This window comes from Pyrus communis, chromosome 13, assembly GCF_963583255.1.
Source record: "Pyrus communis chromosome 13, drPyrComm1.1, whole genome shotgun sequence".
Classification (NCBI taxonomy): Eukaryota; Viridiplantae; Streptophyta; class Magnoliopsida; order Rosales; family Rosaceae; genus Pyrus; species Pyrus communis.
The window spans coordinates 17,818,296-17,836,011 of NC_084815.1; the positions used below are offsets into that span (position 1 = coordinate 17,818,296).

At 36.8% G+C, this 17,716-nt stretch overlaps 2 protein-coding genes across 2 annotated transcripts; both read left to right on the forward strand.

Moving 5' to 3' along the window:
- The first annotated feature begins 5,013 nt into the window (after positions 1-5,013).
- Positions 5,014-9,691, forward strand: LOC137713558 (transcription factor bHLH157-like). The gene is made up of 10 exons (XM_068452869.1): positions 5,014-5,417; positions 5,950-6,039; positions 6,211-6,319; positions 6,428-6,469; positions 6,646-6,705; positions 6,866-8,278; positions 8,391-8,492; positions 8,593-8,739; positions 8,841-8,966; positions 9,099-9,691. The coding sequence occupies exons 1-10, from the start codon at positions 5,308-5,310 to the stop codon at positions 9,276-9,278; spliced, it is 2,379 nt and encodes a 792-aa protein (XP_068308970.1). The 5' UTR covers positions 5,014-5,307; the 3' UTR covers positions 9,279-9,691.
- Positions 9,692-14,066: 4,375 nt separating this feature from the next.
- On the forward strand, positions 14,067-16,329 carry LOC137712493 (aluminum-activated malate transporter 10-like). The gene is made up of 6 exons (XM_068451565.1): positions 14,067-14,412; positions 14,536-14,676; positions 14,777-15,049; positions 15,161-15,279; positions 15,424-15,567; positions 15,859-16,329. Exons 1-6 carry the CDS (start codon positions 14,067-14,069, stop codon positions 16,327-16,329), a joined length of 1,494 nt encoding a protein of 497 aa, XP_068307666.1.
- The last annotated feature ends 1,387 nt before the right edge of the window (positions 16,330-17,716 follow it).

Here is a 17,716-nt window from a genome sequence, read left to right on the forward strand (position 1 = left end):
AGAGATCAAATCTTCCGCATTCAAAATGGTGTGGTCCCAATCATTGTTTGACATATTAAGTTTATGAAACCAAAATTAAAAAAAATTAAGTTTGTAAACATATGTCAGTCAATAATTGAGGCTATAGAGAACCATACCCATTTTGGGTGCAAAAAAATTTGACATCCAAAAGTAGGTAAATTTGCCTACAATAGCCTGAATAGACAAATCAGGCTCCACATCTTTTTAGGTGTAAGACATTCTGAGTGATGGAAGATGACAAAATTAAAAGGTAAAAAGAGATGTTATAAATGAAAAAATAATAATAATAATAATAAAATACAATATTATATGCTTAGCTTATCTATTTCCTTGGAATGACACTTTTAATGAGATTATTGTGTAGAGAACTTGTCACGTATCTATTGCTTATTAGATGGCACAAGCTAGCATGTAGATTTTCCCTTCTTTATTTATTAAACGTACTTCTTTTTATTCAAATACAATGTTATTCTACTTCATTTGAAAAAACGATATTCTACTTTAAGGGAAAAAGATTGAGTTAATTTGCACAATGAATTAGTTACGCTATATGTATCCAACTAAAACAAATAGTATAGGTATGATGATTCATAGGTCACACAATGTGTGAATCGACACAAATATTATAAGTATTTGTCATCCATATGAATCGAATTTAAAACTTTTCATTTATAAATGATGACTGATGAGAAATATCATTATATACCGTAATCTTAATCCATTTTTATTATATTTTAAATGTGGTAGGATGCCCTTGGATAAGGATCCTTGTCGGATCCTTTTCCTAGGGATCAGGAAGATCTTGTAATTGTGTCCGTTCATCATACATCGTGCGGTCAGAAATTTTTTAAAATTTAAAATTTAAAATAAATATAAATAGTATCTAATAAAAACTGATCGCACGATATACTATAAACGAACACGATTACAAAATCTCTCGAATTCCCAAAAAAGGAATCCGGCTAGTATCATTTTCCCATATATTTATAGATGTAATAGTGGGGAAAGGAGATTTGCAGTATAATATTATTGCCACTGGAATGTTAGTAGTAGACTAGTAGGGTATGCTGCTGTGTGGGGTTCATAGATTGATAGGGACGTTTGCATTTGTCCAAAAAAAAAAAAAAAAAAAAATAGGGACTTTTGCTTTTTGTGACCTTGTGTGGCTTTTGATGCTGACCTTGTTGGCGAGTTATTTTCGATCTCCATTTTCGTTTCCCTTTTTGTGGATGGATAATTTTCTTTTTCTCTTGGAACAGAAATTAAAATTAAGAATTCATAGTGGGTGGTTTATAGTTGTGGATTTCTACTCTCTCTTTTTCCATGTAAAAAGGAGAAAACTTAAACATGCCTCTTGTTTTGTTTTTTTTTTTAAATGGCTCAGCTGATGGTTATGTCAATCCATTCTTTCGAGAGTCAAGAATGTTCAGAGAAATATTTCAATCTCCCTTAACCACCATCTTGTGATTTATCAAAGTAAAAAATTGAACACAAAACTAGTAAAAAAAAAAAACCTTTAAAGCCTTCAACTGCACATAAGACTTCGTTTCATTTTTTTCCTCTAATCTTTCAGTTTAAAAGTTCAAAAGACAAATTGAAACATGACTTGCAATTCAGGAATAATGTTAAATTTTCCCCTTAAAACAAAAAGAGAGACAAAACAACAAGAGTTTTTTTTTTCTTTCTAAATATTAAATATATTAATTGTTTTGACAAAAAAAAAATATACTAAATCTATAAATCACATCAAAATATGGAGGGATACAAAAATTATTTTGGGGTATAATTGCTCTATTTCTAGGCTTTTATCTTCTTCATCTCTTTCTTTCCAACTCTAGGGCTCCTCATTTCCAACTAGAGAAAATTCGACCTTTGGTCGATAGCTCTAGGTCATCGTCACCTTTCTCAATTTGTACATTTGAATTGCGTTTCTTGTTTTTCTTGTTCAATAAACTTTGTAATCTTTAGCCATATAGATTTTGGTAAAGTTATTGCAAATTAATTATAAAATAAAATCAAGAGCATTCACAAAAGCATAAGAAATTAAGCTCCTTAACAACACAATTATTCATTTGCTCAATTAAGTTCATAATATTCCAACAGAATCCTCTCCGTATCTTCTTTGTGAGGATCCTTGAAATCTTTGAATCGAGTTCGTTCATCGTACATTGTGCGATCAATTTCATCATGAATTTTTTATGTTCAATTTTAAATAAAAAAATTTAAAATGATTTTTGATTACACGATGTATGATAAATTGATACAATTCACAAATCTTCAGAATCCTCACAAAGAAAGTCCAGATTCCATATTATTCTCTATCATTCAACACCTATCAAATAAAGAAAAAGACACGATATATTTCATGAGTTAATTATAAATTAAAAGAAAAAATTTCCTAATAACTATGCAATAAAGCTTAGATTTACCCTTTCATTTTCCCCCATCTCACGGAATTTCAATATCTCCTGGGATTTGGAAAGTTCCTTCCGAGATAATCAACCATACCAACCGGCTATAGGCGGTAAATCAACGGAAAGGGTTCAGGGCGTACAGATGGGGACCTGTCACCGGCACGTCCAAGTCTCCAATAAGACAACGATATTAACATAGCAAAATTAAATACCCACGATCCAGATTTCCCCCTCAACTTCGGATTACTGTATCTGATATTTTAATTTTGTCTTTCTTTTCATTTTAAATTTTATTATTTCTATCAAATTTTTTTATGTGCCTGTCACACTGCTGCATAAATCAATATCGATTATCACACACAATTTTCCTTATGAACGTACTCTTTTTTAATTTTGTTTGTAGTTGCCGTTTGATATATTCATTTTATTAGTATAGAGGAGAAAATACTCTGTAGTTATTACTTTTAAAAAATTTATGAATTCAATCATTTTATAACACGTGAATTGATTTATTAAATATTACATTCTACATTCATATCAAATTAAATTTAATATTTACATACATTGCATTGCATAAAGTAATAAAACAATATATGTAACATCCCACATCGTCCAAGGGAGTGGAATCTGTAAGCCTTATATGTATATTCCCATCTCTACCTAGCACGGGGCCATTTGGGAACTCACTGGCTTCAGAGTTCATTGGAACTCCGAAGTTAAACGAGTTCGCGCGAGAGCAATCCCATGATGGGTGATTCACTGGGAAGTTCTCGTATGAGTTTCCAGAAACAAAACCGTGAGGGTCTGGTAGGGGTCGAAAGCAGACAATATCGTACTATGGTGGAGTCGAGCCCGGTATGTGGTGTGGGCTCGGGCCGAGATGTGACAATTTGGTATCAGAGTCAATCCTTGCCCAGATGTGTGTCGACGAGAATGTCGGGCCTCTAAGAGGGATGGATTGTAACATCCCACATCGTCCAAGGGAGTGGATCATGTAAGCTTTATATATATATATATATTTCCATCTCTAACTAGGACGAGGCCATTTGGGAGCAAACCCATGATGGGTGATTCACTTGGAAGTTCTCGTATGAGTTCCTAGAAACAAAACCGTGAAGGTGTGGTAGGGACCCAAAACGGATAATATCGTGCTACGGTAGAGTCGAGCCTGAGATTTTTATCTTTCGCACATCCTTATTAATTTTTATTTATTAATTTTGTTCAATTTATTTAATCCGATAGTTGGAAACAAGAGACCAGAGGGTGTGGTAGGGACCCAAAACGGATAATATCGTGCTACGGTAGAGTCGAGCCTGAGATTTTTATCTTTCGCACATCCTTATTAATTTTTATTTATTAATTTTGTTCAATTTATTTAATCCGATAGTTGGAAACAAGAGACCAGACATTGAAGTTGAACCCATAAAGGATAATAAATTACACTTTCATACCTTAGGATTGTGATCTATTTCAATTCCTTACCACATCTTTAAAACATTTCACTTTCATACCTTAAGTACTATTTTATTTCAAAATAATACCTCCATTACATTTTTCATCCATTGATCCGTTAAATCCTGATGTGGCTGCCACACTACGTGGCTGCCAAATGTCTGCCACATGGTAAATAAAATAATTTTTAATTTTTTTTTAGAAAACCTGAATTTTTTCAAAAAAAAAAAAAAAAATTGAAACCTACATCTGCAAGAAGAAGAAGAAGAACAGGGAGGAAGGGAGCTGGGTCGGGGTGGGGGCAGGGGACGGGAGGAGGATCGAGGGGGGTGGGGGGGGGGAATGGGGGTTCTGGTTTCCTTTCTTCTTCTTCTTCTCGCTGGGGGGAGGGAAATTTTTTTTTTTTTTTCTTTCTTCCTCCCTCTCTTTCTTGCATATGTGGGTCGCTGGGAAGCGGGAGTGAGGGGAGGGACAATTTGTTTTTTTGTTCTTTTTCTTTCTTTCTCCCTCTTCTTCTCCTTGTTCTTTTCTTCTTCTTCCTCCTACATATGTGGGTCGCTGGGGAGGGGGGGGGGGGACAATTTTTTTTTTCTTTCTTTCTTCCTCCCTCTTCTTCTTCTTCTTGTTCTTCTTCCTCCTGCATATGTGGGTCGCAGGGGAGGGGGAGCGGGAGGGACAATTTTTTTTTCTTTCTTCCTCGCTCTTCTTCTTCTTCTTGCAGATGTGGGATTAAAATTTATTTATTTTTTTTGAGAAAATTCAGGTTTTTTTAAAAAAATTAAAAAATTATTTTATTTGTTACGTGGTTGATATTTGGCAGCCAGGTGATATATATATGTGGTAGCCATGTCAGCATTTAAAGGATGAAAAATGTAACGGAGATATTATTTTGAAATAAAATAGTATTTAAAGTATGAAAGTGAAATATTTTAAAAATATGGTAAAGAATTAAAATAAATCTTAAACCTTAGATATGAAAGTGTAATTTACCCAAAACATTTTTAGAGACTTGAGAGAGAAAGAAAAAGGAGAGACAAAAGCAAAGCAAACCTTAACCAGCACCTTCTCTTCTTATATATAAATATAAAACCTTACCTTGCAATCTTAAACTCTTCACTCTCTAAAACTGACCACTTTCACCTTCTAAAAATTTCAGGCAACACAATACAAACACTCTTTGTTGTGCAACTTTAGCTTGTTTTCTCGCAGCAACCACCAGAAAGCAACAAGCTTTGGTTTTTTTGCTTCATTAATTTGTTCAAGAAGCAACAAAAATTACAGCAAAAAGTAGTTCGGTTTCAGGGTTGGTGGGTTCTTGAGTGACTGAGTGACCGAGTTGAGCTGCCCTGGTTGACTCGGACATGGACTTTGGGTTCTGAGGATTTGGGATTTTTGAGGTTGGTTTGATTTGGATAGTGAAATGGCCCAAATGGGTGAAAGTTCAGTGGTAAGAGAGAGGCTGAGGAGTCTGTGTGTTAGCAATGGGTGGTCTTATGGGGTTTTCTGGCGATTTGATCACAGAAATTCCATGTAAGTTCCCATTGTTTCTGTCTCCTTTTTTTTCCTTTTGGGGAAGAAAATAAAATACTTCCATTTGTATATTCATGCTGTTTTTGTTTGTTTCTTTTGGTTCCTGATTTTTTTCTTCCTTTTTTTTTTTTTTTTTTTTTATCATTTGGTTTTTCCAACTTAACAATCTGTTTTGTTTTTGTCCCAAGATGCATTTCTTCTTGTGGGAATACTGGGTACAAGTCCTCTTTTAACATATATATTTTTATGTGGGGTTATAAAAATCCAATCTTTCAGTCTGATTGGACTTAGCTTTTACATATAGATTGAAATGGTTCAAAAGAATGCTTTTTATGTTGCCATTAATTGCAGGCACTAGTTATTGGTATTCTCCTTTCAAATATTGGTTATCTATTTTCTGCATGCTGGAAATTTTGCACTTTCCTTTGTGAGATCAAAGCTTGTATTGAAGTTCACATTTATTATTCGGGATTATAATTAATTTTTTATTGGTTTCAAATCTGACATTAATTCTGGGTTTGTAATGCTTTAGGTTGTTGACAATGGGAGATGCCTACTATGAAGATCATGTGGGAGCAGTGATTGAAAATATGCTTCCACAGGTCCATGTACTTGGAGAAGGGTGCGCCCAATACTTACTCCGTTTCAGTTTACTCTTTTTCCGAATTCGAATCCGAAAATCCATAAAACTTGATTACAAAACATCCCTGCAAAATTACTTTTGTTGTTTCAGACAAGCATTACAAAGTTACTTCTAAAATGGCTGATCTTGTTGTTTTGTTGTTTGAAATAGTATTATTGGGCAAACCGCTTTCACCGGAAAGCATCGATGGATGCATTCAGATGCTCACGGTGGAGGATGGAATCCATGCAGTTCTCTTGAAAATCAAGATATGTTTCAGGTTGGTAGGCCATCCAAGTTCTTGTTGAATTGCTCAAATTAAGTTAAAAATTCTGAGAAATCGGAGTTGCTCGTTTTTGCTTAAGTTGAACTTTTCTGCCATTTGCAGGATTATTCTGAGTTCAGTTGCCAATTTTCTTCTGGTATAAAGGTATGATTATTTCCGTTCGATCCTTTATGCTTTCGTGAAATGAAGTGAGAGTAGTTGAATGTATGATATATCTGATGAACTCTTTTCTTTTCACGGCCATTTGTAGCCATATTTGTTGTAAACTTTTCTTTATCCATCCATAGTCGTATTTATTGACCCTGAAATTTAACTTGCAGACAATTGCAATAATCTCCGTTGAACCACGAGGAGTAATTCAGTTAGGATCCACCGAAAAGGTAATTAAAAGCACCAAACTGGATTTCCACATTCTTATGTTCATATGAGATCATGTTGTCCAAAATCTAGTTCACTTGGTTTGTTGATCATATAGTATGGAATGGTTGAATACTTTTTTTTTTTTAATTTTTTTATTATACTGCTATTTTTTTTTTGCAGATTATGGAGAGGCCGGAAGTTTTGGATGAAACAAAAAGGTTGTTTCGGGAGATGGAAAATCTTGATGGGCTTATTCCTTTGGAAAATGCACCTTCATCCATGAACAATGAAACTAGTGATCTAAATGAGTTGTTTGCTTCATTGATTTCATCTGGGAATTCCTACAATGGAGATGTTAACTTGACTCCGGGTGACAAATGTGACGAACACCGAGGAAATATTATTTCTGCAGTGGGTTTTCAGTCTACATCATCTGATGATATTGGCTCAGCTGATAAAACCCCCTGGTTTAGTACGTGGAGTGCCGAATCTTCACTTTTGACTTCATTCGAACCGCAGTTGGCATCGGAAATTATTCTTCATGATTCATTCGAGTCTTGCAGAGATACAGCGAGGAATATTCAGGTGGACTCGGCATTCACTTCATTAGCTGACTTCGAGAAACCTATTCAAGGAAGCTGTGGATATCAGATGGATAACCAGCAATCTCTGCATGGATTCCCGGTGGAGTGTAATCCAGCTGATCTAAGTATAGATCTCTCTAGATTGTACCAGTTGGATGATCTTTCCCAGTGGTTTGCTGCGTCACCGGAACAGAACTTCAATGCAATGACAACCACACTGAACAATGAGTTCTCACAAGTAATAGAAAGTACTTCAGTGTTGTCTAGTCTGGTTAAAGGTGATAACTTTATTCATGTTCCAATTCAAACTCCAGCTAACTCTATTCAAAGTTCGGTTACAAATCCATTTAGCACCGATGGACACAATAAATCTGTGATCATTCAGAGTGTTGATGGTTTGGGACCGGATTTTGCATGTGGTCAAGTCGGGAAGTGTTGGGAAGATACTATAATGCCAGCAACCAGTGGTGGCTACTTGGCCACGGGTACTGCTTTGACAAAATGCTTCTCAGAGTCAGAAATAACCGGTTCCATGCCTGGTCCTCGGAAGGGGTTGTTCTCAGAATTAGGACTTGAAGAGCTTTTAAATGGTAAAACTACTACTTCCAGCTCTGTAAAATGCAATCTAGAGGACCAGTCATCCACCACTAGAAAAAGGAAATCAGAATGTTTATCTGTGAATAGCAATCAGGTTCAACCGCCAAGGCTTGCAGGCTTGGATATGAGTACACATTCAGCGAAATCTTTCTATAACCTGGACAGGGCAAACAGTCTTGGTCCAAAGAAAGACTTTTTCCCAAAATCACAGGTAGGCTTATGGATTGATGACAGCTATAGCGTCAGCGCTAGAAGTGCGGTTCAAGATAAACAGCAGAAAGCTGAGGTACACACAAAGAACACCAAGAAAAGGGCAAGGCCTGGGGAGAGTACTCGACCTAGACCTAAAGATCGCCAGCAGATTCAAGACCGTATCAAAGAGTTGAAGGGGATCATCCCTACTGGTGGCAAGGTACGCATTTTTGTTTTTGCTTTCACTTACGGTAGACAATAATGAGATTGCAGATTAGACATTGTGTTTCTAATAAGGTTTTTGACGTTCATATATTTTCTTGATGAAACAGTGTAGCATCGATTCTTTGTTGGACCGGACAATCAAATACATGGTCTTCTTGCAAAGCGTGACGAAATATGCAGATAAGCTTAAACAGACTCATGAGCCAAAGGTCAGTTGGTTTGGTTATTTCTGTTATATGTATGCAGGACAAGCCCAAAATGTGTTATATTTTATGAACTAATGTGACAATATTTTGCATGGATTTACAGCTAATTGGCAAGGAGAATGGAGTGGTTCTAAAAGACAACAGCACCAAATGTGTTGGTAATACACGGGCATTAGCAGTTGAGGGTCAAACTGTGGTTTGCCCTATAGTAGTCGAGGACCTTGATCAACCGGGTCAAATGCTTATCGAGGTAAGCAAAAGGCATACAAAAAATGAAAGAGTTCCCTCCAAGTCTTATGTCAACCTTAATTATTTGAACCCTCCTGACTTCAATATCTACTTCTGTTGCAGATGCTTTGTGAGGAACAAGGTTTCTTTCTTGAGATAGCAGACATAATCCGCGGCTTTGGGTTAAATATCTTGAAGGGGGTTATGGAAAGCCGGGAAGATAAGATATGGGCAAGGTTTATCGTTGAGGTAAAACCTAAATTGAAATATTTACATTAAGGATCTTAGATAATTTCTCCCATAAGAAAAATGAAAAGTCGTGGGGACATTCGTTATTTTACTTTTTTTCTGAATTATCTTAATCCGAAATTTTTGTAACAGGCAACTAGGCATGTAACAAGGCTAGATGTATTCTGGTCCCTTGTCCGGTTTCTACAACAAACAACTACGGGTGTGGTTGATCCAACTAATCGGCTAAGTAATGTAGTAGATGGTGGGGTTCCTCCTATATTGGATAGTTGTCAGCAACAAATCTTGCCGCCTCCGGTCAGCTTGATTTGAGATGTTTAGCTTACTGACTACCCTGACCTGTGAGGGTCAGATATACCTTAAGCATTGCCCTGTGAGGACCTGATGTGGTAGGTGTTTCCGGCAACGGAGGAAACCACAAACAATGAGAGAAAATGAGATTGGTGATTGAGCCTCGGAAGTCTCTGTGATGTGTGCATATTGTTAGTAGAGACTAGGAATGTTCCTGCAAAAATTGCAGGTTTGCTCTTTTGACTGCTTTACTTAGTTCCCAATAAGAAAAGGGTGTGCAAGGCATGGTGAAAGTGAAGTTAGCCCTCTTTGTATTTGGGATTTTTTTTTACAAGTTTATATCTTCAACCTGCTGAGAATTTAAACCAGTTACTAATAGGCTAACCACTGATTTGTTTTTGGCCTCTGTTGTGGCTTAATATTTGGTATTGTAGTCATGGAATGTTCTCATCTCTCTCTCTCTCTCTCTGTCTCTCTCTCTCACCGTCTCTCTCTCCCTGACGAACAACATGACGCCACATGTTTCAATTAACGTCTTTCATAGTGCATGATTATGTGAGACATCGCCATCTTGACTTTTTGTTTCTCGTCGGTCTGTCAAATGGAGGAAATGAAACTACAACATATATACACGACAGAGAGAATAATGGACCGCGAGATAACGGACACAACACCACAGGAAAACATAAGCATCTACAAACTCATACATAAAGCAAACCGCATAACTAAACTAGCTAGAAAGAAAAGTTCAAACGAAAAATGGAAAACTTGAATCAGACACTTCTGCAAAAGGGAACGAAATTCAAGAGAGTTTTCTTTCTACAACGACAGCAAAATTACATGACAATCTTTAAATTCGTTATATGTGATGCATACTAAGGAGAAATTTTCTCTTGTCAAGCAATTGACATCATGTCAACCTCGGTTTATCTAAAATGTTACAATTCACAATCTGACAGTATTACATACATTATCTATAGCAAGAAGGCATACCCTCACATTAAAATTTAGTAAGACAAATACAGAATCTATATCTGAAAGAAAACCTAATATATACACACTATACACTCTAGTGATCATCGATCATCATGCATTAAATTTTGCAAGGCTAAAATATGTGGAATTAGGTACTTCCGTCTGATACAGTTGAAGTTAGGCAAGATTTACGTCGGTTCTAGCAACGAATCGTCGTTCTAGACTAATGTTATTTAGTAACTATTGGCAAATCATGGTATCGTACACGAGTACATCGTAGGAAAGCTGATAAATCAAATAAAGTTGGAAGAGAAAAATACCGCAAGGAAAAACCCTGCATAATTGTCAGGTCATTTTCATGGAAGTCCATGTTGTTGAGAGTATGAATACCACATTGAAGAAAGAATTGACCTTATAAGTAATTGGGTTACTCATCATATTGCCAATTGGTTTTAGGGTGGAACCTTAATTTCTTCATGGTATTAGAGCAGGTTGTCCTGTACGTAAAGCTCAACGGGCAATGACCGGACACATGTGCGTCACGTCGCCCAGTTGTGTTGTTCATGTGTTAGGCTTGAAAATTCATCACACATGAGGGAGCGTAGCCCAACTCCTTATAAGCCCTTACAAGTTTGGTCTCTCACTGATGTGTAACTAACTTTGTCCTCACATTCTTCCAAATGTTTGCTTAATTAGGAATGGAAAAGATTCATTAACTCAATGCAATCACTACAAGAAATTAATGGAACACTACAACTAAGAACTGGGAGCATATAAATGATTCTATGAAGTACCACATTCCAGCAGTTGTGGTTGTCTGATGACCCGACCCTAGTGTGTAATTTTCTCGCCTAATCCTTCATTACCCTCTATGTTGTCTTCATGGAAAGCAAAAGAAGCTTTCTTACCAGGCATGTACTTTGACAGTTAAATCTAATCAACAAAGTTTTTGACAGTTACTGGTTCTTGTTTCTTCCCTCTCAAGGCACCAAGGACCTTCATATTTCGCCCGGCATATATGCCATATATAGAGGGAGCTATTATTTCATTCCAAAATAGTTATCATACACTATGAAAATTGAAGAGAACAAATGGTATAATATAATTGTTTTGAATTCCTAACTATAACAAGTTCCTATATAAAACATTAGAAAAAAGGATGATTGTTGTTGAGATTAGGATGTAACATAAAACTAATTGGTAATATGGGGAGTAGCCCAACTAATTATAAGCACATGCAAGGTCCTCCTCTCATCAATGTGTGATTCGCTCTCAACACATCTCTTCACGTGTGACGAATTTTCAAGCCTAACGTGTGGACAACTCAGGTGACGTGGAGCACGTGTAACGGTTAAGCTTCACACGTGAGACAATGTGCTCTAATACCCTAAAGAAAGTTGAGGATCAACCATAAAACCAATTGACAATATAAGGAGTAGCCCAACTCCATATAAGTACATGCAAGATCCTGCTCTCATCAATGTGTAATTTATTCTCTAACATATCTCACGTCGAATAAGTATAACGTCTTCGTTTGTATACGTCTCCCTCTTTGTGATATCCACCACAACTTGGTCGCATGCAAGGTCTTCGTTTGTATACCGGGCAATATGTATAACTATTTTGGAATGCGTGATCCATCTACGAAGACGTTATATATCATGAGTGTGACCAAGTAGCAATATGTATAACGTTTTCGTTTGTATACATCTCCATCTATTACTAATTAGTTTTGAGTTCTATGTTCTATATACCATGTTTTGATTACTATCAAAGAATTATCACCACATAAAATATAAGCAAAAAGGAACCAAACTTTGAGATTTTTTTTTACATAAGGGTTGAAAACCTTGGGTTTGACATGTCTACATCATATTTCGGTAAAGTATAGTGCTAATTAATGCACGTAATCATATTAAATTACACGATAATCAATCTGAAAATTGCGGGAACAAAAGTATGTATATATGCTTATTGATAGTTGAATTGGCCTCTCAAATCAGCGCACGCAGCTGTGGAAAGAACTAAGGGATGAGATAAGTGCTCTTTCCATTCAAGTGAAATCAGCAACAAACAATCAAATTCATGCAGCCCCCAAGTTTTAAATCCTCTCCAAAAATCTAATGCCCCCACAACTTTACTTGGTCACAGTCATGACCTAATTTTACCTTCAATTTCTAATCAATCAAAATCATATATTAACATTTCAAGTACCATATTGGACTCTCCACTATAATTGAATGGAATTCAAGTTTTGTCCTCTCTATGTGAAACAACTGGTGTAGTTTCAGGAACTGTGACAAATAGGGGCATGGAGATTTGGTCTTAAAAAAGGGGAGGGGGGGGGGGGGGGGGTGGTGGTGGGGGTAGTGAGGGGATTGGGGGTTGGGTTAGGTGGGAGGGGAAGGAGACAAGGGCTAAGACTCTACTGTTTTTTCCCTCTAAAGGACTTAAAACAAATTTTCTTCACTGCTACAGAAGAGGGAAAGAAACATGGTTCCTTACAGTTAGTAAGTTATTTTTTAAGTTGCGAATCACAAGCTGAAACATATTACAAATAACTTGTAGTTTGACTATGATTTATTTGTAAGAAAGAAAAACTTGTTAAGCTTACCTAGGCCGGGTGTTTTCGGGAAAGAAACTACACCACTCAAGATCCTTACCATAGGACTACAGGAATGGAGCGAGAGAGAGAGAGAGAGTGCAAGATTGTTGAAATAGTTCTTCCATGATGCCATGATATCATAATATCATAAATATGTGTTGAGTGCTAGTTCCTAATTATCTTATCTGTGGCATAATATTAGATATTGATTTGATCGCTTGATAGTGCGCTGATGTTATCACTTTTGGTGAATTTTAGGACACAAATATGTCACCAAGATCATCAAGGTTTGGTTTTAAGTCAATGACACACTCTCTCTCTCTCTGGCATTAAGGAAAAATTGGAAGGTTTAATTACCAGCGTATTTGTAGAATTTCCTTCAAATGAAGAACCACACGTGTTTCAACAAATTAGATATTCAGTAGAATCATCTATATGCACCTCGCACCGCCGAGGTTTTCTTAAAAAATAAAAATAAACCATCTGAATGCTGTTTGATTACTAAATCAAATTGGTTATCTAATTACGTTCGGTAAATTTCCAGTTAGCAAATATCCCATATCACAGTTGTAGAGTTTATGCAGTACAAGTAACACATACATAAATTGCATTATAAAAAACGTTGCATTCCAGGATTGAACACTGTCCTGTTGGTGATGTTTGAAGTGAAAATGACCAATTGATACAGGTGTAAGAAACAACTGGATTATAAGCGTGAAACATAACTTCTCTAAATGCACGACGTATGCTTAGTTGTCATTGTATAGATACAGTCGAAAATGTATGATAACATAATTAATAATATATTTTGTTAATTATGAGGATGCCGGCACATTAACGAACGTTCGTTCCATAGTCGGACGGAAGCTTGAAATGAGTTTTTACCTATTTTGAATGAACAGAGAATGGAATTAATGAAAGTTCAACATATGTGTCCTTGAGTCCCAACCTGACCTACCCAACATACAAAAAACAAGAAGTGCATTGGCCCTTAGCTGCTGACATTGCCATGCTATTGGAAAATTTTTGTTTATTCTTTACATCATTACTTGCAAGCTCATTTGTTTATTTCACCACTATGAGAAACCAAATTTCCTTATATATACTTCAATAGTCCGTCAGCCTTCCTCACCAACAATCCTTTCCTCTACATGACCCTGAGGACCACCTGTTGTATAGTTCTTCTCGTTTAATTCTCTATTTTCTTCGCCATTTTCATTTTTAAAAAAATGGCTCAGGAGAAGGAAGCAACCAGCGCAATGGAGTGGAGGATAAAAATGGCCGACGGGTCATCTGAAAGTTTGGCTCCCACCGAGGCACGAGGGTGCCCCGGCATAGCCTGGCTTGCCTTAAAGGGCCTGGTTGTAGGGTTGGTTATGAAAGTATGTGACTTTCTGAAGAAAGCTTGGGACTTGGGGCACAATGAGCCCAGAAAAGTGATCCATGGCGTCAAGGTTGGGATGGCCCTCACAGCTGTCTCACTCTTTTACTACATGAGACCTCTATATGAAGGTGTGGGAGGAAATGCCATGTGGGCAGTTATGACAGTTGTGGTTGTCTTTGAAAATACTGTTGGTAAGTTACAAACAATTTTTCCCATTTGTTTTTTTTTACACGATCTATTAGTGCAATATTAGCTCCTCAGTGAAGGTCACAAGCCGAAAAACACCCACTTTTTACTTGTTTATGTGCATGCAGGTGCAACATTATCTAAAAGTATAAACAGAATTTGTGGAACTCTTCTTGCTGGATTTCTTGCCATCGGCATCCATTGGATTGCTGATCGATCCGGGAAAGATTTCGAGCCTTTCATCATTGCATTTTCAGTTTTCTTATTAGGTATGTAGTAGTCTTATTAATCTCATTTTATTTTGTAATAGCTATAAATAGTACAAATAAGTTTAATGTGTTACTGATGTTGTTATTCTTTTTTCTTCAGCTTCTACAGCAACCTTCTCGAGATTTATACCCTCGGTGAAAGCCCGATTTGATTATGGTGCCATGATCTTCATCCTCACATTCAGCTTAGTTTCAGTGTCGGGTTACCGGGTGGATGAATTATTCGACCTGGCCACCCAAAGAATGTCGACCATCATCATTGGAACTTGCTTGTGCATTGTCATAACCATGATCATTTGCCCCATTTGGGCTGGGGAGCAACTCCACATGCTCATCACTGGGAACATGGACAAGCTTGCCAATTCCTTAGACGGTACAAAATTTAATCCAATCCCAACTAGTTAGGACAATTTAATCCCAACTTGTGTTTGTTGTCCTAGGACAGTTTTGCTGACAGTATAAAATGTCGCACTATACTCTTCAGGTTGTGTGGCAGATTATTTCAATGATAGTGGAGACTTTGCTGGTAGTGACAAAGAATCTGACAAGAAATTGCTTGGCTACAAATGTGTTTTGGGTTCAAAGGCAACAGAAGAATCCATGGTATTGCAACAGAAACATATATAATTTATGGTGTAGCTTTCATTTTATATTCAATAAATTCTCTTGTATCGTGGTGATTTTTTTTTTTTTTTGAAAAAGAGGATAATCGGTCTCTAACAGTGCCATTAATTGTCTGTTTTACAGGCCAATTTTGCTAGATGGGAGCCGGCGCACGGCAGATTCAACTTCCGGCATCCGTGGAAACAATACCTCAAAATCGGGGCATCAATGCGCAACTGTGCTTATTGCATTGAGGCGCTCAATGGTTGTGTCAGTTCTGAAAATGAGGTAATTCCAAATTCTGCAGTCTACTAAAAGCACTTCTATTAGAAACCAATCAAGTTTCTAATTAAAATTGCTTTCTAGAAAAATACTTGAACTGCTTCATGCTTCATGCTTCATGAAGAAGAATTTGCTAAGTGTTTTTCCATGAAGACACTTCTAGGTGCACATATAACCAACCATAAAAGAGTTTTTTTAACTTTTTCTGTCAGACGTTGTCAAAAGCGCTTTTAGGTAGTTATCTAATTTATTAGTGCAAAAATACTCAAATTGAATCACTTTCATATGAATTTACAGGTATCTGAGCTCACAAAGAAGCATATCAGCAACATTGCCATAAAAGTAAGCTCACACTCCTCAATAGTGATAAAAGAGCTAGCAAGGACTATGAAAACAATGAAGAAATCATCTGCAATAGATCTCCTAGTTGGAGAAATGAACAATGCAGTTATGGAACTCCAAGAGGACTTGAAATCTCTTCCTAACTTATTCATTAACCCAAAGCCGCTTCTGCAAGAACCCGAATGCCCCGAAAACAACACCACCACAAAAGCAGAAGCAGAAGCAACTGCTCTCATGGACATAATTCCACTTGTGACTTTAGCTTCTCTGCTGATTGAGATTGTTGCTAGGGTTGAAGGCATGGTTAGTGCAGTTGAAGAGCTGGCAAAGCTGGCCGAATTCAAGGCGGTCGGCGCTGAGAAGGCAAATCAAAATCAGACTAGTAACAAAATTGTACCAAATCAAAGTGCCCACCAAAGAGTTTGAAATAGATTTGTATAATGATTATTGTTCTTGGCAGATTGTGTTGTTGGAAAAAAGCCGGCCAAGAAATATATACTTGGTGCTGTAAATTATACCATTCTAACAACTTGGAACGTAATTCTAAATCTGTCATTGACCAAACCTTAAATTTGATCACTGTATATATTGATCACAACTTATGTTGTTTATCTTTACACTGACTCCCCATTTTTCCCGATGAACCAAAACACTTCTCCTGGATGTCATCGACAGCCACCATCCTCCTCCACCTTTTGTTTCTTTTTCTCCTCCTCCTTTTCCCTTTCCCCTCGAGTCGAATGGGAACTGCAGTGCTCCGTGGGCTTCGCTGTCGACAATGAATTCGCTGTATGATCCTCCGTCAACTACCTTCCTCACCGACTCTCTCTCTTTCCCCGTCGGCCCATTGGTTGGAACCTCATTCGAACTTTTGACGTTTAGTCCCACTTCCTTGATAATGAAAACAAAGTACTAATTCAAATTGACCCAATCACCTATAGTAATGTCTTTTATATATATATATAGGCATCCCATTTTTTGAAAAAAATGAAAATTAGACGTGGAACTCATTTTATATCGAATTTCAACGATTCGAACAGTTTATTTTATAAAATGAGAATTAGGTATGAGACTCACTTTATATATATTAACCTTTCTGCACGCACTGATGCACGTGCGGAAGACCTTTTTTTACATCACGACATTGGCATCCATTTCCGCCTCTGTTTTCAATGCACTTAAAACTGAACCCAAACAGAACAACCTGTATGGGAAAAGAAGGAAACAGAGTTTAGGTAAAAAAAAAAAAAAAAAAATTTCAGCACTTGAACTTCGTATCTGCATAATTTTCTAAAAAAAAATAATCAATGGCTTGAATTTTGTGTCAATTCCTCATGATCGCGTGTAGTGACTTTCAAGGGAGATAAAGCAATCTGCAAAGCAACTTAAAAAAAAAACCTAAATCTTGCAATAATCAAATCACTGCAAGAAAAAACAGAATAAAAAATCCAATTTTAACATTCTTTTTGCCTGAAGCAACAATCTTGCCGATAGAACGAAACGAAAGCAGAGAGAAACATGAGAAGGAAAAATGAATTTGATGAATGGTAGGCAAACGTTGGATGGCGAAAGAATCAGTCGATGTTGAGGAAGAATTTCAAACTTTTGTCACTGATTTGGTCGCTCAATTCTTCTCTCGATTCTGGTATGTTGGTTGTTCTTCCTCCGGAGAAGCACCAAGTTTTCACTGAGAAGTAAATAATCGAAAACAGAAATGAAAATGAATTTGGTGAATAGTAGACAAACCCTGGATGGAGAAGGAATGCAGAGGAAATGGAGAATCCGAGATTCAAAGTTACCTGCGATAAGAATC